We start from the raw sequence: 23,128 nt of genomic DNA, 5'->3' as shown, positions 1-23,128 counted from the left end.
GGTAGACTTTGTCTTGTTAATGACTTTGGGGAGTTTTGTAGTGATTTTGTAGTTTCTTTGTAAAAGTTGAAAATTTACTTTCTGTGAGGTAATGCACACATGTGATTGTTAAACTGCACGTACCCATAGGGTATATATTGGTGAAGATAATTAAACCGCTTGCTCCAGCATCCCTGGAGACCGGCCGCATCATAATTTGTGTGTGCCTCTTTCTTTCATTTCCACTCCCCCTCCCAGGTACCGTTGGACTCGTGGCAGCTAGCCCGCCACAAAAAGGTTGGGTGATTTGTCCAAAGTCACACAGTGAAGTAGTGGGAAAGCCAAAACTTAAACTAGCAAGTTTGGCTGTAAGTCGCTACACTATAACTCAGCTAATTCAAATGTGCAGAGCTCTGGGAAGAAGCACGAAATCTTAGATATTTTAGATCTTAGATCATAATCTTAGGTTTATGATGTGTGATTAACAAATGTATTAAAGTGCACCCATATCCTAGGTATCAGTTAGAGAACTGTGTTTAATAAAGACAAGCCCTAGTGGTGAGGTGGTTGCACAACAGCATAAATATACGTAATGCCACTGAATTGTACACTTAAAAATGGTTAAAATGGTAAATTTTATGTTATATATATTTTAACACGTGTTTTTTTTTTAAAGATAAAGACAGATAAGCCCTCAGTCTTGGTCTTCTATTCAGATGTTCAATTATAAATATTTCATTTCCTTAGGCCATTTTAGCAGTTTGGTGAAACTATCACTTCTCACCCTGTTCATAATGTGTATTAGGTTTTTCCATTTTTTCCATAATATTAAATATTTAAGCTCTTCCTATGTGTAAAGCACTGAATTGGGCACAATTAGAAAACAAAAGTGGATAAAACTCAGTGTGTGCCTTCCATAATAACTATGACTACGACCATTTCTTGACCCCTTGTTTTCCCATGAACTGTCTGAAGTCGGCACTATTATCCACATGCGATAGATGAGGAAATCAAAACTCAGAGAGGCAAAGTACCTTGTCATCATCCCAAAGGAAGAGATAGGAAGTCAGGATTCAAACCTAGGTCTCTGATTCCAAATCCCATGCTTTTGATCCCAAGGCTACTTACAGCTGCCTGTGACTCCAGATGACACATTACAAAACATATGTAATTATTGGGCAGGGTGATGCCGCAATGGGGCTCCGCCTAAGTGCCACAAGAGACCCAAGGAGCAAGGTATGAATCCAGAGATGGGGATGCCTTGGAGTATCTGAGCTAAGCCTGGAAGGTAGAGGTAGAATAGAGACACCTGAAGTGAACTTAAACTTTTATCCTGGTACCCCGAGTGTGCAAGGGAAACACTTGAACCAAGTTACAGAGGTGAGATTGTGTGCTGTGTCATTTGTATTCAGCATTTCATATTTCCTCTCATATAGAATACAATTACTGAGAGCATGCTGATGGTGAGTTGATGGTAGTACAAAGAATAAACATTTCTTACAGCCTCTTTCCCCACTGCACCCACAAGAAGAGCCAATCAAAATCTTTATAGCCTTTTATAGTGGTGAAAGTCAACTACTGCCCTGGTGACAAAGGGGAAATACCAGACTGTTTCTGCCTTGGGAGGGGATGCTGGTAGCAATAGTTGGCTTTTCTTAATATCCGGGCTTTGGTCCAAGTTCCCCATCCTCAAAGTCTATAAAGGGAGTAAAAAAAACTTCTGAATTACAGGATGGATACAAGTGAGAGGGGTGCTGGGTATACTAACTGAAGAAGAGCTCGGTGCCCTGAAGCTTCCCCTCCTCTTCCTGTGGTAGCAAGTTCTTTTGATTAGCCATCCCATCCCCAACTTCCAGGACCCCCTTTCTCTTTCACTCTATCCCTCTATCCACATACTCCAGACCTTCCCAAAACCAGTTTTATTCTGGGTATACAGAAGCATGGTAAAGCTAAATTCTGAAGGGAAGACTTTTTCTGGTAAGGATCCCAGCAGAGATTTCCAAATACCGAATCCAACATGATAAACTAACTGCTTGAACTAAAGTTGACCCTTGAGGTCTCCAAATAGTGAACTGTCAAGAGACTGTAGCTAGACAAATGAGAAGCAACCCATTTTGTATTCACTATACTACAGACTGATCTATTTCAACATGTCTATTATTACAAAAGTGGTTTATAAAAGAAGTAAAAGGAGGAAGAAGAGAAGGAGGAGGAGGAGGGGGGGGGACAGGGAGAACTTCTAATATTTAATGTAGAAAATATAGAAAATATAGAAATGCAGTCATTTATCATCTATAACTACTGTTAAAATTTTAATGTATGTCCTTTCATTTTTCTCTGTGTATATTGTTTTCCAAAAATTGAATTATGCTGTACAATTTGCTTTTTCCACTTAACACATATATTTTTTTTATATCACTATGAAAAATGATGTTTAGTGGCTAGATGATATTCCCTTCCATGGATGTACCATATTTATCTAACCAATTTCTGATTATTAGACATTTAATTTGTTTTTAATTTTTTGCTATTATAAACAATGTTGCATTGAAGATTCTTAGCAATAAATCTTTGCACAAATTTATAATTATTTCTTTAGGATGAACCCAAATGTATAATTAGCACTCTGATCTTTAAATTCACCCTTCCCCAGATTATGAACCTGAAGGCTTTCCATCCCACCTTCTTGTTTAAGTGGGCTTGGGGCAAGAGCTAGGTAATTCTGGAATAACAAAACCTCACAAGATGGGGCTATTTCCTAAAAGAGTTCCACAAGCTAGCATTAGATCGAATAGGAAACTAGGTGGATAAAGGAGTAAAATATTTTGAATGCTGATTTTAAAAGAACCAAAAGATAGAGACAGAAAGGTTTTTCATTTAGAAGATAGCTTGTTGTTTCTAAGACCAAAAAAATAGAGAGATAGCTGTTTTAGCCTTTGATTTAATAATTTTTTAAAATGGCAGCATGTGACACAGCCATTCTACAAAAAGCTACAATAATGAGCAGTGACAAGAAATGTCACTGATGTTAATGTATGTAGAAAAGGAATTTAGTGGAGATGAAAAAACACCCCAAATTGATCTATATATTCAGTGCAATCACTATCAAAATTCTAACTGCCCTCTTTACAGAAATTGATTCTAAAAGTCATAGAAATGTCAAATATATGGTGACGGAAGGAGAACTAACTCTGGGTGGTAAACACACAATGTGATTTATAGATGATGTAATACAGAATTGTACACCTGAAATCTATGTAACTTTACTAACAATTGTCTTTAATTTAATAAACTTTAATTAAAAAAAAAAGTCATAGAAATGTAAGGGACTCAAAATAACCAAAATAATCTTGGAAAAGAAAAACAAAGTTGGAAGACTCACATTTCCCAATTTCAAAACTTACTACAAAGTTACAATAATCAAGACAGTGTGGTACTGGCATAAGCATAGACTGATAGATCAATGGAATTGAATTGAGAGTGCAGAAATAAACCCTTACATTTATAGTCAGTTGATTTTCAACAAGGGTAACAAGACAATTTAGTGGGAGAAAGAATTGTCTTTTCAACAAATAGTGCAGGATATCCACATGCAAAAGAATGAAGTTGGACCCATACCTCACACCATATGCAAAAAATAACTCAAAATGGATCAGAGACCTAAATGTAAGAACTAATCTCATAAAACTCTTACAGAAAACATACATGTAACTCTTCATGACCTTGCATTAGGCACTAATTTCTTACATATAAGAAAAAGCATAAGCAACAAAAGAAAAAGATCTATTGGACTTTACCAAACTACAAAAATTTTATGCTGAAAAGGACACTATCAAGAAAGTGAAATGATAACCCACAGAATGGAAGAAAATATTTGCAAATCTTATATCTGATAAGAGACTAGTATCCAAGTAAGCAATGATGGCTTATGCTGAAGGCAGTGACAAGGGATATGGAGAGAGAGGAGGGGATGAATCTGAAAGACCTTTGTGGAATAAGATTGATGGGATTTGATGACTGATTACTACTGTGAGGGAGGGTGCTGGGAGTCTAAAGAGGAAGAGAAGTTTGTTGGAGAGAAAACTGGGCATGAGGTCTCTTTAAAAGGGATCACTTGTGTATGTATCTCTTTCACTGTATATAAGACAGGATATTATAATTCATTATAATTAGCTGTGTTTGAGTCTGCCTCCTCCATGATTCATTCATCTCATCTCCCCACTGTCTAATGCCCTATCTTGCACAGATCATGTTAACACTGAATGAAAGAGTATAGCAGAGATTGGCTTTTGTTTGGGGTGGGTGGGGGGAAGCAGGGAATGGTAGGGAATAAGTAATTACAGAAATCGGGAGGCAGGAAGTTCTCCAGCCTACTGCCTCCCTCCTCAGCCTCAGAAGCCTGCCCCAGGGGAGATCCCTTAATTTTCCCTCAGTCATTTCCTTCTCTGGGTTAGCCCCCACGGTGTGATAGTGTTGAATGACTGAGACACAGGTGGCTTCAGTATGGGGGACAGTGTCTCCCCCAGATTCTGCTACCATCACCCATAAACTGATTCTAAACAGGCATTGTAGGTGAAGCCTCAGACTTTTACTTCCCTCCTCTAAACCATCAAACCTTGAGATGTATGGCAAGAGGTGGCATGTCTTTAGCATGTCTTTAGGTTGCACAGGCTGATGTGGCAAGGGGAAAAGAGGTGGAGCAGCCAGGAAGGTGCGAACAGCAGACAGAAAAGGAGGCTAAGGACCTGAGACCTGGGAATGTGAAAGGAGAAAGGAACCAGTGGGCATTTTAATTATTATTATTTAATTAAAATATTTTAACCATTTGTATTATTAAAAAATCATTTAAATCAACAGAGAAGAAAATGAATCTGATTTAACTATTAACTGGACTTAACAATTATCAATATTTGCTACATTTAGGTCAGTTTTGGGGGAAGTATTTTAAGATAATTCAGATAATATGACATTAAATCCTTAAATGTTTCAATATGTATTGCTAATAAAAACACATTCGTACATGTGGGAAAAAAAGAGACTAGTATCCAGACTATATAAAGAATACTTACAACTGAACAATAAAAAGGCAATCAACAAAAAAATGGTAAAGTATTTGAATAGCTGTTTCTACAAGGAAGATACACATATGGCCAATATTTACATGAAAAAAAATTCTCGATATCAATATCTTTAGTCATTAGGGAAATGCAAATCAAAACCACAATAAGATACCACTCAGTAGGACAGTTATAAGAAAAAAAAAAGACAAACAATAACAAGTGTTGGCAAGAATGTGGAGAAATTGGAACCCTCACACACTGATGGTGGGAATGTCAAGTAGTACAGCCACTTAGGAAAACAGTTTGACAGTTTCTCAAAAAGTTAAACATAGAATTACTATATGACAGCAATTCTACTCCTATGCATATACCCAAGACAATTGAAAATATATGTCCACACAAAAACTAATATATAAATACTCATAGCAGCATCATTCATGATGTCCAAAAAGATAGCAACAATTCAAATTTCCATCAATAAACAAAATAGTATATCTATACACTGGAATATTATTCAACCATAAAATGAAATAAAGTACTGATATGTTCCACAACATGTATGAAAACATTATGCTAAGTGGAAGAAATGAGACACATAATGCCATGTGTCGTATGGTTTATAGGAAACATTCAGAATAGGCAAATACGTAGAGACTGATAGTGGATTAGTGGTTGTTAAGGGACGGGGGAGGGCAGGAATAGGGAATGATAGCTAATAGGTATGGGATTTCTTTTTAGGTAGATGAAAATGTCCTGAAATTAGATTATGGTGATGATTGCACAAGTTTAAATACACTGAAAACCACTGAATTGTACACGTTAAAAGGATGGATTTTGTGATATGTGAATTATATCTGAATGAAAAAAGAAAGGGAGATCAAGGATATGTCACAATCACATCATACCCTTGTGATAGCTAATTTTATGTGTCCATTTATTGGCTAAGGGATACCCAGAGAGCCAGTAAACATTATTTCTGTCTGTGAGAGTGCTTTGGAAGAGATTTAGCATTTGAATCAGTAGACTGAGTAAAGAAAATCTGCTCTCGCCAATGTAGGTGGGCAACATCTAATTCATGAAGGGTCCAACAAAAAAGAAGGAAGGGCAACTTCTTTCTCTCTCTTCTTCAACTGAAATGTTCATCTTCTCCTGCCTTCAGACATTGGAGCTCCGGTTCTCAGGACTTTGGACTTCTGTACTTAAACCAGCAGATCTCCTCACTCCTCCACTCCATCCCTCACCCCACCTACCAGCCGCAATTTTATTGTGTATGCACTGAAGAATCTTGAAGGTTTCTAAGGATGGAGGTGACAAAGCTGCATTTAGAGAGATTCTTTGGGTTGCCATGTATGAAATCACAGGATTGAGAGGTTATGGCAGAATCAGTGAGAAACTATTGTCATAGTTCAATGAAGAGGCCCCCTATGCTCGTTACAGCATTATTTACAATAGCCAAGATATGGGAATAACCTAAGTGCCCATCAATGGATGAATGGATAATGAAGAGGTGGTATATATTTCAGTGGAGAAGTAATGAAGGCAGGGAAGTGTACTGACGGAGATAGGTAGAAAAGAGATTACAGATATAGAACCAACTTGATTTAGAAAATAGCTGGATATAGAGATACTGGAGAAGGTAGGCTATAGTGAGAATGATGTTCTGAGGTCCTATTAACTTAAATTGGAGACACAGGCAGAAGAAATTTGAAATAGAGGTGTTTTGTTTTTTATGTTTGGAGTATATCGAGTCTGAGGTGCCAGAGGGAAAATCAAGTGGAAGCATCTGCCAGGAAGTTGCAGGGTGAAATTTGAACTTTAAGACAAGAGGCTGGTCTGGAAATATCCATCTTGTTAGTGACATAAGAGTATTAATTTAATCTACAAAGTTATCAACAACAAAAAATAGAAAACAAAGGAGTGATTCTTGGAAATATCCACCTTTAAGGATCAAGAGGGGAAAGATACCAAGACTTGCCAGAGAAATCCTTGATAGAAATTATATAGTGAAATACCTTGGAGAAGTAGGAAAGTGACAATGACCCAATAGAATCCAAGGATCACTGTTTTGGTAACAAAGATCAATGTCAACCTCGGATTTTGTAGATTTCGTAGGATGATTAAAGGTGAAATCCGGATAGCAGGGAAGTATAGAGTAAATGGGAAAGACAGAATGGAGGAAGTATAGAGCAGCCTAAAATTTACACAAGACAGTGGTTTGAAAAAGAGGGACTTTATTTGGTTGGAGCTTGGTTTTAGACTGAAGGATAAAAGATAAAGGAAGAGCTTAAAGATGCAAGACAGTTAAAATGCTTAGTCATGAAAGAGGACTGATTTATGCCAGAAGAGGGACTAAGAAAGGGATAGGAATCCTAGGTCTGGAGCAGGAAGTCCTTACCAGATAAGGAAGAAAAGATGTTTCTTGTATCATCATTTAAACAGTGAAAAACTGAATGACTTAAATAGCATACAGACATATTGATATAAAAATGGCCACATGAATGAAAAGAAAGAGAACAGTGTTAAAACAATATGCCATTTATGTTTAAAATAAAATGAATATATTGTTTATATATATTAAAGAGACTAGACCATTTTTACAATAAGTAATTTTTATTTTATTTTTAAAAGTTACAATGATATGTGCTCTATATAAAATGAAACAAATAATACTATTGAGTTTATTCAAAATTCTAAACATGCCATACAATTGTTTTCCTTGGTATTCCCAAAATTGGGTACATCAAGACTTAATATAAAGCTACAGTGATCAAAACAATGGTGTATTGGTGAAAGAATAGAACAGAAATCAGTGGAACACCTAGAGGGCCCAGAAATAAACTCATAGAAATAAAATCAACTGATCTTTGGCAAAGGAACAAAGACAACTCAATGGAGAAAAGATAGTGTTTTCAAAACCGAGTGCTAGAAAAATAGGACATGCAAAAAAATACTAATAATGTAGACACAAACCTTAAACCTTTCACACAAAAAAATTAACTCAAAATGGATCATGGACTTAAATGTAAAATGCAAAACTCTACAACTTTTAGAAAATAACATAGGAGAAAACCGAGGTGACCTTGGGCTTTGCGATGATTTCTTAGATGCAACATCTAAAACAAAATCCAGGAAAGAAAATAATTGATGTTGGACTTCATTAAAATTAAAACTTCTACTCTGTAAAAGACACTAGCATGAAAAGACAATCAATCCACAGAGGGGGATGAAATGTTTGTAAAACGTGTTTGATAAAGAACTTATATGCAAAATATACAATGAACTCTTAAAACTCAACAGTAAGAAAATAAACAATTCAATTTAAAAACCAGCAAAAAAGTTGAACAGACATCTCAACAAAGATATACATATTGCAAATAAGAATATGAAAATATGCTCATCATCGTATGTAATGAGATAATCAAAAATTAAAACAACATGATACCACTCCCATCTACTGAAAAGGCTAAAATCCAAAACACTAGCACTACCAAATGCAGAGCAAAATCTAGTACTGCCACTTGGGAATATGGCCTTGTATTTTCTTTCCAAGTTAAACATAGGCCTACCATATAATTGGTTTCCTTTGTATTTAGCCAAATGAATTGAACACTTATTTCTATATAAAAATCAACACACAAATGTTTTTAGCAGCTTTTCATAATGTCAAAATTTGGAAGCAACCCAGATGTCCCTCAATAGGTAAATGAATAAAGATTCTGTGGTGTATCTATACAATGGAGTATCTATATAATGGAGTATTATGCAGCTACTTAATGTTTCCTCTCTGTACAATAGGAAAAAAATAATGAGGACAATAATACCTACCTCATAGAGTTGAAGATTAAAAGAGATAATTCATGTAAAATGAGCTAACAGCTCAATGTAAGCTCTTATTATTTGTATATATAATATTAATACCTACATAAAATTCCAGCCAGTGGACATCTCATCATAGCCATGCCCCTATGACTGAATACATAGCTAATTCTCAGTTGTGGGCTGTTATTAGGTTTGAAGTATTTTAGTACATTTATCCCTTTTATATTTAGGTCCATTACTTAAAGTGATATACTAAGAATCCTCATACATACTTAAGAACATTTTATTTAAGCTGGGTTGTAGTTACATGAATTATTCATTATATTATTATCTAAATGTCATTCTCTTTAGTATGTCTAAAGTATTTCATTAAAAAATTATACTCAGTGAAAAATAAGCATACAGTAACCAAATGCTTGTGTACGAAAGTGCCAAAGAAAGGATCATAGATTCCACTATTACAGTAAAATAACTCACAAAATAATTTACATGAGAACTGACTAGAAGGCAAAGATAGGGACCTTTAAGGCTCTTCCCAAAATAACCACATCTTCTGGCTTTCCCTTCACCGTTGCTCACATTCTTTCCCCTCCAGCTAAAAGTTACACTCGAGGTTTCTGTCTTGCATTTCCCCTGTTCCTTTGCTTGTTACCTCTCCCACAACATTTTCTCTTCTCCATCTCAGCCTGCCAAAATCCTACCAACTTTTTAAGGTTTGATTTAGTCTTTCCAAAACCACTCCTCCATAGCGTGGTATAATAATAATGATGATGTTTGCATGGCATCACCAAAGCAGTCATAAAAACTCTCATTGGGTATGATCATAAAGCTTCCCTCATTTCATTCTCAGAACATTTCTGTGAAGTAGGCAAAGGAAGGCAAGGCCTTATTCCTCCCTTTATTCAGCCTGGACCTGGAATCACAATCCTCCTTTACTCCACTCCAAGATCCTTGCAAAACACACCAGCAAACACCTAGCATTCTTCTTTTTGGCTTTGGGGATTGACGGATGGATGGTGTTAATAAAAACAAGGTAATCAAAGCAAAAAAAGAAAAGTGACAAAAGAAACAGAAAACACACTATAATTTAATAAGTGATTGTTTAAAAAGAGGTTAGAAAGGAAAGGGAGGGAAGAAAAGATGCTGATTTGTCAAGATCTGTATTTTCACCATGCCAGGTCACCTTTCTGGGGAGAGGATGGGCCTGGACATGTAAGAGTGGAGTATGATGCCTTCCCCAGAATGCATGCCACAAGTTTCCAATGTTTGTTCTAATTTCAAAAGAACACCAGAACATAAAGCTGGTTGTAAACATTCTAGACCTGGGACCACCACTGACTTTCTTTGAGATTTGGGAACAAGTCACTTAAAAGCTGTGTGCCTCAATTTCCTCAATCATAAATGTTCTCTTTCTTTTGGCATACATGATGGTTGACAATCCCAGAGGGAAGCTCCATGCCTCACTTTTTCCTTACTAACAGAATCCCAGCGTTTGGAGACCTGTGCCTCAAGGAGCTGAACCCCTCCCAGTCCCAGGGGACTGAATCTGGGCTAGTATAAACCAACCACAGCAATCCCATTCCCTCTGCCAATGATTGGTTTAAGAAAGGACATGATGAGATTCTAGCCAATGAGAAGTAAGAAAAGGGAACACTTGGGGAGGAGGGCTCTGGGAAATTTTTCCTTTGATCTTAAGAAGAGACACAAATACTCTTGTAAAGAAGTATGCTGATCAGTTTTGTAATCATGGTAATATTGTCTATTTTTTAAATGTGTTTAAAACATTTAAGAAAAACTAATACAATAGATTTGTGGTCTCAGTTGAATGAATGTTTGACTAAGTTTACCATCAATATTTACACATAGAAACTTGTTAAATGTATCAAGTTTTTTTCTTAAAATTGTTTAACTGAGGTATAGTTAACATACATATACTAGTTTCAGGTGTACAATGTAATGATTCATTATTGAACATATTACAAAATAATTACAATATTTTAGTTAATATCCATCACCACAGTTACAGAATTTTTTTTCTTGTGATAAGTTTTATGATGTATTCTCTTAGCAACTTTCAAATATGTAATACAGTGTTATTTTTAAGTTTTTGTTTATTTTAATAGTATATAAACATACATATAAAACTAAAAAGTAATATAAATAAATGTACACAAGTGGACACTTTGCTCAAGCAGTAGTTCGCCATAATCAGGAGTGTCTGGAAGCTGATGGTAACCACTTTGAACACCTCTTGTAATTGCAGAAGTCAAACGTGACTTGTATTCATCTTTTGTTATCAGTCTATACTGAGTATTACAATTTTAATTGTTTTGTCCTTTCTTAAAATGTGTATACATTTTTTTGGCACTGTGTGTGTGTCAGGTGTGTAATGCAGTGGTCAGGCATCTACAAAGTCTATGAAGTGATCACCCCAATAAGTCTAGTACCCATCTGGCACCCTACATAATCTTTACAACATTATTATGTTCTCATACTGTATTTCACATTCCTGTGACTATTTTGTGACTATCAATTTGTACTTTCCAATCCCTTCACTTTCTCTTCCACCTCTCAAACCCTTCCCATCTATAATAGTAGCCATCAGTTTTTTTCTCTGTATCTCTGAGTCTATTTTTGTTTTGTTTGCTCATTTATTCTGTTCCTTAGATTCCACATAAAAGATCATACGGTATTTGTCCTTCTCAGTCCGATTTATTTCACTTAGCATCATATTCTCTAGGTCCACGTTGTTGCGAATGGTACAGATTTCATTCTTTTTCACGACCAAGTAATATTCCATTGGATAAATGTACCAGTTTCTTTATCCAATTGTCTACCAATGGACATTTCAGTTGTTTCCATAGCTTGGCTATTGTGAATAGTGCTGCAGTGAACATTGGAGAGCACATATTTTTAGTGTTTTGGATTTCTTTGGCTAGATAACCAGGAGTAGAATTGCTGTGTCATAAGACAGATTCATTTCCAGGTTTTTGTGTGTATGTGTTTTTTTTTTATGTTTTTACTTTTTATTTTTTTTAACGTTTTTTAAAATTAGTTTCAGGTGTACAAAACAATGTAATAGTTAGACATTTATCGTTTATATCCCTCACACAGTGATAACCCCCTCCCCCCATCCACTACCCCTCTGACATCGCACACAGCCATTACATTTCCACTGTCTCTATTCCTAATGCTGTACTCCGCTTCTTGTAAGTATATACATATATATTTATATATATATATATATATATATATATAAACTTGTAATTGACATTCATTATTGTAAAACCCTCAGCTTCAGGTGTCCAGTGCAGTGATCCGGCATCTACATCACCCCTGAGGTGGTCTCCCTAATGAGACAAGTGTCCACCGGATACCCTACAAAATCTTTACGACATTATTGATTACATTCCCCAAATTGACTTTCGTAACCCCGTGGCATCTTGTAGTTACCAACTGTGCTCTCCAGTTCCCTCACCTTCCCCCTTATCCACACCCCCCACTCCCATCTAGCAACACTCAGTTTTTCCTCTGTGTCTCTGAGACTGTTTCTGATTAGTTCATTCATTTATGCTTTTCTTTAGATTCCACATATAAGTGAGGTCATATGGTATCTGTCTTTCTCTGTCTGACTTATTTCATTTAGCATTATGTTCTCTAGGTCCATCCATATTGTTGCAAATGGTAAGACTTCATTTTTCTTTATGGCTGCGTATTTCTCCATTGTATAAATGTACTAGTTTCTTAACCTAGTCATCTACCGATGGGTATTTCGATTATTTCCATGTCTTGGCTATTGTGTATAGTGCTGCAATAAACATAAGGGTGCATAAATGTTTTTGAATTAGTTTTTTATTTCTCTGAATAGATTAAGAGTGGAATTGCTGGGTCATAAGGTAGTTCCATTTTCAGAGTTTTGAGACACCTCCATACTGTTTTCCATAGTGGCTGCACCAATCTGCAATCCCACCAACAATGCACGAGGGTTCCTTTTTCTCCACATCCTCGCCAGCACTTGTTATTTATTGATGACAGCCATTCTGACAGGAGTGAGGTGGTATCTCACTGTGGTTTTGATTTGCATTTCTCTAGTGACTAGTGACATTGAGCATCTTTTTCATATGTCTATTGGCCATTTGTATGTCCTCTTTAGAGAAATGCCTCTTCACGTCCTCTGCCCATTTTTAAATCAGATTTTTGGGAGGGGTTGAGTTGCACGAGTTCTTTATAAATATTGAATGTTAACCTCTTATCACATGTATCATTGGCAAATATCTTTTCCCATTCAGCAGGATATCTTTTTGTTTTGTTGATGGTTTCCTTTGCTGTGATAAAACTTCTAGCTTGATGTAGATGTAGTGTAGTTCCATTTATTTATTTTTTCTTTTGTTTCTTGTCTAAGGGGATATATCAGTAAAAATATTACTAAGGGTAATGTCTTCAAGCTTACTTCCTATATTTTCTTCTAGGAGTTTTATGGTTTCTGGTCTTACATTTAAGTCTTGAATCCATTTTGAGTTTATTCTTGTATATGGCATAGGAAGGTGGTCCAGTTTCTTTTTCTGGTTTTTGCACGTATCTGTCCAATTTTCTCAGCACCATTTATTAAATAGATTGTCTTTACTCCCATGTAAATTCTTGCTCTCTTTGTCATAGATTAAAAGACCACAAAGGCATGGATTTATTTCTGGCCTCTTTATTCTGTTCCATCTATCCAGGTGGTGGTTTTATAGGAAAACTCTCTCTTGGACACAAGATGGGAAAATGTTGCCGGAAATCAATTCCAAAAATAATCCTAAATGTGGCAGACTGTATCCAGTGATTGTATATCAGTGCCAAGCTCCAGGCCAATCTCAAAACTGCACCTAATGGCACTGCCCGTGGATCTATTTCAATCGACTTTTATCAGTGACTTGAATGAGGCCACTGACAGCATCCTGATCACATGTATGGAGGACACAAATCTGGGAAGAGGAGATGACCTGAATCAGTGATACACATGTACTTTAACTCTCCTATTCTACACGCATGGCAGGCATCCCCAAGCAGCTGTTTCCCTGAGCCACAGAATCGTTCTTTCTATGGTGGTCCACTGATCAGGGCCGGTCTATCAAATGAAACCCATGTGCCATCCTTTGGCAAACTCTGACAAGATGAAATTAAACAGAGGGTTAATGTAAGGACCTACTACTGGGTCTAAAAAATGAGCTATGCACATACCGATGGACCATCGTTGTCAGTTCTAAGTTACTCTACTCCCAACCCTGTTAGTCACCTGAAAGCTCAATCCCAGCCTGGCTGAGGTGAGAGCCAGGTCTGGGAAACATTAGGAGCCCTAATCCTGATAGCAATGAAAAGCTGGGGTTTAGAAGTCACCAGTGTCTTAGGATTGGCTTAAGCCCAGTGCCCACAAAAGCATCTCTCTTGCCCTCACAGTGTGACACCATTGGCATCACTGGCCTTTTTTTCTGGGTCCCTAGAAACCAATTTCTATGTGTCTGTTTTTATGCCGGTGCCATGCTGTTATGATTACTATAGCCTCAGAAGCTATCGTCAAATACTCCTTCTTGTCAAGCATCCTCACAGAGGGTAATATCAGCACAGGCAAGGATCTCACTTCACCCACATCACACACTAGCCTGAAAACTACTTTCTGGCTAGTAATAGAGAATGCAGGGCTAAAAAGGACCTTCAGTCCTTTTTGCTTTTCATTTGCAAGAGAGGATGAGTTTCTTTCTCAGAGTGTGCTGTAGCCAGACGTGGTACCTCTCCTTAAGAGACACTCTGCTGTTCCAGTCATACACACTGTCATGGAGTTCAATGTGGAGTTCCAGAAGTGGGCGTCTTCTGGAGGGAAGAAGAAAGGCAAAAATGAATGCCATGCAAATATCAAAGAGGAGACAGATTATCGTTAGGGTGAAATAAGCCAACTGACATGAAAGTGCTTTGAAATTGTTCCTTTCTAAATACTCTACAAGTTGCTTAGTGAGTCCAATCAGCTGGCTGCACTCTGGCCCACTAACTTCAGTTTCTCTCCCCAAGGGGAAATTGAGTCTTACTCTGGAGACACAGCAGCCAAATGACGACCCACTTGGATCATCTATGCAGATGCAGGATGCATGTAATAATACTGCTGGTCCATGAAGTATCCACCTTGGAAGGTGGAGTTGCTCCTGCTCTAGCTCTCCCGTTACTGCTGAGCCACCAATGAGGGGTCTGGGGGCTGCAGGCCATGAGATTTATTCCTAGGGTCCCCAGAGCTACAACAGAATGCATTTCACAGGTGGAACTATAATTGGGGGGACAGTGAAAAAAAGACTGCTAATCTTACATTTGAGGAAAAGTGTGGCATCATTCAGGTTAAATGAAAACTAGGTCACCACTGCTTCCCGTAGAAAAGCATTTTTGCCAATAAATATCAAAATGTCTACATACCAATAACTTGCAGACCTGAACAGTCAGGTACCATTGTTTACCTATCAAATTGTCAAGAGTTGGGGAAATAAGAGTATGCAGTGGCACTGAGAACTTGGGGACACGGCACTCTCATAACAAAGCTGGTATAACTGTGCTAGAGGACAATCTAAGAAGGGCTTTAAAAATACATGTCATTTGACACAGTAATTCACTTCTGAGAATTTTCCCAAGAAAACAATTACAGATAACCACAAATACTGAGCTACAAAGATGTTGAATACTTTCTTTTTGTGAAAGCAAAACACAGTCCAATGCCTTGAAGATTGGTCAAGTAAATTATGCTATAGCCATATTATGGTTACTCTGTAGATAAAACGATGCTGTAGAAATATGACTACTGATGTGTAAAAATGTATGTGATGTACGGTTATACAAACTAAAAGCAGGTTATAAAGTAATAGCAGATGACGATTCCATTTTGGCTTAAAAAATATTAATATATGATTGTTTGGGTATCCAACAAAGATCTGGAAGACAATACAATGAGATTTGGTTAACAGAGGTTGATTCTAATAAGTAGAATTACAACTGCTTCTTATATTCTGCTTTTAGCATCAATATTTCTTGGGTTTATATATATATATATAAATGTACATATATAAATATACATTTATATATATACATAGATATATATATATAATATGTGTGTATATATATATATATCAGGAGTATGAATTGCTTTTATAATAAAAACAATGAACATTTTCTTAATTTTGAAGAAAAACATCCAAACTACAAGCTGACTAATAAGTGACCTCCTAAAGCACAAAGCATTCATATACTGTGTGGGGTCGTATCACTGTCCTAAGGCAAACCCTCCCTGCCAAGAAGGACATGTAACATAGCAGTGGTAATCTCCATATCAGTAGCAGGAAAATAAACAAGTGGTCCAGGGATGGATGACAGCCTGGGTGGCTCACCTTTCTTGCCTCAGTTTCTGGGCGAGGCGCTGCAGGTACAGAGATGGTGAGCAGGAGGACTGCTCCAGCAGAGACACGTCTGCTTTGCATAGGCTCCAGAGGAAGTCAGCTTCTCGATGAACTGTGCAGGGCTCAGGCTGCCTGGCCCTGGATTCCACATTGTTCACTGCTGGCCCATCCACCTCCAGGATGCTGCTGTCCTCCAGAAGGCTGTCTGACATGATGTAGTTCTGAATAAAAAAGAGCTTTGGCTTTCCTAAGAGGGAAGGGCATGCATCTCCCATGAACATCCTCCTGACCTGATCCAAGGGGAACCCTGAGTGCGTCTGATCCACGCCAAACACGCTCTGGGAGCCCCCTCGGCTCACAAGGACACACACAAAGCTGTCATAGTCTTGATGTTGAGGCGTATGGGCAACTCGGTGAAGAATCTGAATTATACTGTCCATACTCAGATACAAGAAACACTGGACTTCATAGCCCAAGGAAGTGAAGGTGTCCTGAAGAACTTCTGGGGGTGGAAAAAAAAAGGCTCTTTCTTAAAATAACAGACAAGTACATAGAAATATATATATATATATATATTTGCAGAGCTCAGATCCAAATAGCTGCAGAAAGGGTGGCATGGGTCGTGAGTTCCCTCACCTCCACCTGCTGTGGGATGATATGGGGGCCCCTAAGATATAAGCTGTGACTATTTCTAGGTCCTCCAGTTCCTCTCATGACCTGCTTCCCAGTGTAATTTTCAACTAAGCAGTAGGAACCCTTGGCCAAAATTCCCTACAGTGCCCCCAAAGATTCTTCTCCTAATTTCCAGGAATCCTGGATTGACTTTGCCTCCAGAAGCACTGGAAGGCAGTAGAAAAAGAAGACTTTGAGTCTGCTGGCCCTCCCACACCTAAGAGCTGCATGAACTTTAGGAAGTGGGTCTTCTTAGCTTTAAATAGAAGTAATGATACCCATTCTGTGAGAACGCCGTGAGGACTAAATGAGATAATACAAATAAAGCTCCTGGTACTCAATAAAAATCAGTTCTTATTCCCTTTTAAAACAGTTTTGTTTTGGTCCATCTTCTAGAAGTTTCTATGGCCATGGAACCATAGAAACTCTACCCAGTCCACTTCTGTCCTATTTTCTCAGTTTGCTTTCATTGGGAAAATAAACACAGCCTCCAGAATTGTTTTGTTTCTCAGAGCAAGAAATACATCTTTCTCCTCCTTATTCAAAACTTCTACATTCTTTTGAGCCACCCATTAAGTTTCTGTTTCTTGTCTGAGGGATGCCTCCAGTATTCAGTTCCTTTGAGGGGAAGATAAATTGTTTTGTCCTAAGCCCAGAGGCTAAACAAGCATCTTCTAATTTAGGTTATCACCCAAAGTATTAGCCCATTAACCACTCTGGGTTCGTTTCCATGTCTCATGACTATGTGCTCTCTTCTTCCCCTGGGTATGTATCGTCTTCCAGAAGTCTACCACTGCATTCGCCCCAAACCAAATGACACGCAATAATTAGAACAGATGTCACTTCCACCTTCTACCAGTTTAGGCATCACAGAAAAGCATCACAGGGAGATACATAACTGAAGAGACCACATAACTGTTTACTATAAATTCTCAATGCTCTACACTAAATGGGAACAATTTAAAGTCTGGATTGTCACAAATAATTCAAAGACTCACAGCTTCAACCAACAGCTTCCACCTTCTTGCCCTGCAAACTTTACCGACCACTAATTATAAAAGTGAAAAAGAAATTTCTCTTCCAGCTTCTCAGCAGGAAATAAGACAAAAAATAAAAGGGAGGAAAAGAAACACAGCGGTGGGTAAACAAACAGCTGGAATAATAGCCACTGGATACATAAGAGCTGGCCTGAGTGCTCGGCATTTAATTTCCTCAGCCTGTGAACAGTATCCGGGCACAGTCACATAGGGTCAAGTAGAACTTCATACTCAGAAGAGCTGGGTTTGACTGTGGCCCCACGTGCTACTAGATATGGCACTTTTAAATATGCCCACGAGTTCTTTAAAACGCCTCGCTTAAAAAGATATAGAGTAATGCCCTCCCCTTGAATGAGGACCATACCTGGTAACTCGTTTTTAATGAATAGAATGTGGCAGAAGGGATACTAAGTGACTTCCAAAGCTAGATCCCAAAAAGATTACAGTTTCCTCCTGGTTCTTTCTCTCTTTTGAACTGCTCCCTCTGGGGAAAGCCAGCTGCTATGCCCTGAAGATACGCAGGCAGTCGCATGGAGAGGCCCACAGGAGAAACGGAGGCCTCCCACCAACTTTCCAGCCACATGAGTGAGTGAACCACCTGAGAAGATCCTCTAATCCCACTCGAGCTTTCCGATGACCCAACTGACATCTGACCACTACCTCCTGACAGACTCTGGGCCAGAACAGCCCAGCTCAGCCACTCACAAATTCCTGACCCACAGAAATTTTGAGAGATATAAATATATTAGCATTGTTCTTTTGAGCCACTAAATTTTGGAGTGATTTGTACACATTATTAGATAAATAATTCACCAGGTAAGGCCTTTGACTTCTCTTGTCAGGAAAAGGGAACACAATAACCATGATTTAAGACTGTAGCCAGGCTACTTAACTATTTTGTCACGTATAATGCGAACATTTTTGCCCAAATTTTTGAGGGAAAAATAAGGATGCGTACTGTACATGGGTAGTAGTAATCCCATGTCTATATAAATGTTTTTAATTATTTTATTTGTGCTTATGAGTTAAAAGTGTAACTAGAAATCAGTAATAATATCTGTATGCAAACTTATGACGAATTTGCAATGACAAAGAGTTCTTGGCCTTCTATGATGCATAAATATCATCCTAAATTTGTTACAGGTACATAAAATGTCTTGTACCTCGGGTCTGTTCTTGTGTTTTGTAATTATTTGTTACATAAAACTTCTTGTACCATAATATGTTAAAAAATAAATGCTAAAATTTCTTTATAATACAAAAAAGCAAGCACCTAAATGTAAACAAATGAAAATTTGAAAAAAATTAAAATGAAAAATTTTTTTCCCCTGCAAGTTTGGGCAAAAAATGTGGGTGCACATTATACATGGGAGTGCATTATACACGGCAAAATATGGTACTTTTCTCCTCTGCCTACCCACAGGTAAGGGTGAAAAAAAAAGAATTATGTATCACATAATAATGAAGAGATATAAAGAAGTTGCCAATCTCCTTAAAACCCTATGATTAATAAGTATTATCCAGGAAACAAAGACCATAATACACAGGTGGCTGATATCCTATTAAATAGAATAACTTGCTTGTCCTCATAGGATCTCAATGTAGCAGAAAAGGCCTAGCAGCGCTGCCCCCGCATGACCTCTGAGCGCGTGGCCAAGGCTTCACTACCCAGGACTGTGCTCAGATTGAAATCCAGACTGTACGGTCAGAGAATCTGGACTAGGCCCCCGTTCCATCACTACTGTTTCATTCCAAACACTTCCTTTCAGGAATCACACGTCTCCAATCATGGAGTATTCGCTCCTCTAGGGGACAGAAGCAAACAGAAACACCAGCCTCAAAGCTGTGTTTACTTACCTCAGAATGGTTCACTTCCCTCAAAACTCTCTCTGCACTGATAGATTTCCTCCCTTACCAAAATCTTTGAAAGAAAGCCATAGTCTCTCTTTCCGTGCTGATATGCAGGGACAAATGCTGTCCTGTGCCTCCCATCTCTTTCCTTTATCTGGGCTCCCTACAGGTTCCTACTGGCACAGCAGCTGTCACAGCAGCTGTCACGGCAGTGAACAGGCAGCTGCGTGGTACAGGGCAAAAGAGGAACCAGGCTTGGAATCACAAGATCTGAGTTTAAGTCTTGCCTCCTCACCCTACTTGCAGGGTCTGAACTCTGCCTGGTCCTGAGAGAGGACTACCTTACACAAGCAGAGGGACTAAGAAGGCCATGGTGGGAATCTGAGGTCTGAGGCAGGAAGTCCTTACCTAACAGGAGAACAAAGGCTAAAACTGGAAGTGAAACTGGAAACCATACAGGCCCCCATTGCCAAAAATACACATCAAATCTGGATGGGCCTCAGACCAAGATGGAGCACTTTAAATATCCTGCTGGCAACAGAGTCACTCAAGAGACACAGCCTGAAGTCATTGCAGCTGACATTTCTCATTAATATCACGTCTTCTCTCTATCAGATGGTGAGGTAGCATGGCAACTGATGTTACCTGGCAACTGCCACTTTCTTTCTTGGGCCACAAGAATACAGACATAGTCCAGTCTAATTTATAGGATCAAAGGGGTGGTGATAGTGTGACTTTGAACAAGTTACAGCCTTAGTTTATTTACCTATAAAATGGGATTAATACTAATGCCTACACTATGGTCTTCAAAAGGTGGCTGTGAGGACCCAATAAGGATTCTGTCAAGATACTCTGCACAGTTTGCACCAACATGGATGGACCTAGAGGGTATTATGTTAAGTGAAATACGTAGGACTCAGAAAGACAAATACCATATGATCTCACTTATATGTGGAATCTAATGAACAGAATAAATGAGCAAACAAAACAGAAATAGACTTGGAGATATAGAGAACAAACTGATGATTGCTAGATGGGAAGGGTGTTCGGAGAATGGGTGAGAAAGGTGAAGGGATTAGAAAGTACAAATTGGTAGTCACAATGTAGTCACAGGGATGTGAAATACAGTGTGGGGAATACCGTGCTTCCCCAAAAATAAGACCTCGCCGGACCATCAGCTCTAATGCATCTTTTGGAGCAAAAATTAACATAAGACCTGGTCTTATAAGACCCGATATTATATTATATTTATCATATCATATCATATTATATCTGGTCTTATATTAAGACTGGGTCATATTAATTTTTGCTCCAAAAGACGCATTAGAGCTGGTCTTATTGGTCCAGCTAAGTCTTATTTTCGGGAAAACACCATATAATCAGTAATGTTATAAAGATTATGTAGGGTGACCGACGGGTGCTGGACTTATGGGGGGGGATCACTTCATAGATTGTATAAGTGCCTAACCACTGCGCTGTATGCCTAAAACTAATATAAAATAATACTGAATGTCAACTATAATTAAATATACATATATAGTATATCGTATAGTCACAGGATGTCAAGTACAGCATAGGGAATATAGTCAATGGTATTGTAATAGCTACATACAGTGTTAGATGTATAGTAGACTTGAGGGAGTTATCACTTTGTGAGGTGTGTAAATGTCTAATTATTATGTTGTTTTGAAACTAATAATACAATTAAATTTAAAAACTAAAACAAAAATATTTTGAAATTTGAAAAAGATACTTTGCAAATTGTGAGTGCTTATAAATATAATAATTTTAAAGAAAATAAAGGCAGCCATTTCAAATCACAAATCAGAGAGCCTGTAGTGCATCTCTGTCATGGAATCTACCTCCTTAGAACCCAGAGAGAGGTCTCTATAACCTAAATTAAAAAGGGCCCATGTAGCACAGTAACTGTCTGTTCTTTCCCGCAAATTGGGGAAGAAAAACTTGGGTGCTGAATATAAAAAGTAAAACTTCAACGAACTGCAGAAGTCCCACTTCTCATTCTACTCACCCTGGAAACTCCACTCCTGACCCAACCCTATCTTTGTAAAGTTCTGTTCTTTACAAACCAACTACCTGAAATGACAGGGTTTGGTTTTTTTTCTGGCCATGCAGTTAGGACGGGGCTGTTAGCAAAGCATCTCCCCAAACTACGACTGGCTTTCATGACTTCTGTTGCTCTGTTAGAAGAGAAGGTTTACTTATTCAAGATTTTCAAGGGACATGTGCAGCATCTGCTGGAGAAATCAGTCTTAGCCTGGTTTAAAAGTACAGAAAAATCTTCAAGCTTTTTTTCTTAAAATCTACAACATCATCTTTCATTCAGGAGCCTACCAATCAGTCCGACCTTTAGATCAAGGCCCAGGGTCCATCTGTCTGTGACCAGAGACATTCAAGTGTCTAGTTCTAACTAGATCAAAGGTCGGCTCTACATCAGGGCACCACGAATCAGGGCCTGGCACAGGCCTCGCTTTGCAAAGTCAGACACAGGCAACACCAGCACTTATCTTTTTAATTCTATCAAACTGAGATAATCAGCCCCAAATCCCTAAGCCTCTATGTCTGCTCCAAGAAGAGAGTACTGACCTCTAGAAGGATGCTTCTCAAGAACAAGCCACCAAAAAACTTGCTGTATTTTTGTTCACAATGTGGCTCTGAGAACAGATTCCACCTCATTGCCTCCATATTTGCTTCACACAGGGCCAAGCATGGTGCTCTGCACATAATAGGTACTCAACAAACATTTATGGGATAAAGGAAGAATAAACCTATAAATGTTTGGAGGACTGGCACACTCTTTGGATAAAAGTTTGATTTCTTTTTTCTTTTGGAGGACAGAAAATAGGTATAAAAGAGTCTGCTAAATTCTACAGATACAAAAGAATAGTTTTAGAAACACACTGGGACTAGAAGAGCTTCTTCATTCATTCACCCACCAAATATTTACTGGGCTCCTATATGCCAGCCACTGTTCCAGGTACTGAAGACACATAGTCAAAGAGATGGACAAGCTCCACACCCTCATGGAACTAACATTATATAGCAAAGTAGCTAAGAGCAAAGGCTTTGGAGTCCAGCTTTCAAATCCCAGCTCTATCCAGTTACTACAAAAGTTAGGAAGTGAATCCATTGTGCTCTACTTGCTCACCTTGAGAATGGGGCTAATAGTACCTATCTTACAGTATTATTTATGAAAATTAAGTGAGAATCCATGTAAAGGAATTGCAAAGTACCTGACACACAGATTGTTAATAAATTTTACACTCTGATCACTACCACCCCCAAG

At 38.1% G+C, this 23,128-nt stretch overlaps 1 protein-coding gene across 10 annotated transcripts in view; it reads right to left on the bottom strand.

Annotated features, from left to right (window-relative positions):
- Nucleotides 1–12,562: 12,562 nt before the first annotated feature.
- The window catches only part of CFLAR (CASP8 and FADD like apoptosis regulator), a 36,900-nt gene continuing 26,334 nt past the window's right edge, over nt 12,563–23,128 (bottom strand). For 5 of the 10 annotated variants that reach the window (XM_081050810.1, XM_081050811.1, XM_081050809.1 and 2 more), the window contains exons 9-11: nt 16,256–16,766; nt 14,625–14,705; nt 12,569–13,822 (exon numbers count right to left, since the gene is read on the bottom strand). In XM_081050810.1, the coding sequence (XP_080906936.1) occupies nt 13,750–13,822; nt 14,625–14,705; nt 16,256–16,766 (665 nt within the window). In that variant the 3' untranslated portion in view covers nt 12,569–13,749. Of the gene's footprint in view, nt 13,823–14,624; nt 14,706–16,255; nt 16,767–23,128 lie in introns of all 10 variants that reach the window. The other 5 variants (XM_081050802.1, XM_081050812.1, XM_081050813.1 and 2 more) reach the window with 2 other exon arrangements.

This window comes from Rhinolophus hipposideros (assembly GCF_964194185.1).
Source record: "Rhinolophus hipposideros genome assembly, chromosome: 6".
NCBI classification, from domain to species: Eukaryota; Metazoa; Chordata; class Mammalia; order Chiroptera; family Rhinolophidae; genus Rhinolophus; species Rhinolophus hipposideros.
Note: the sequence above shows the minus strand (reverse complement) of the source record. Positions and strands in the feature narration are given on the sequence as shown.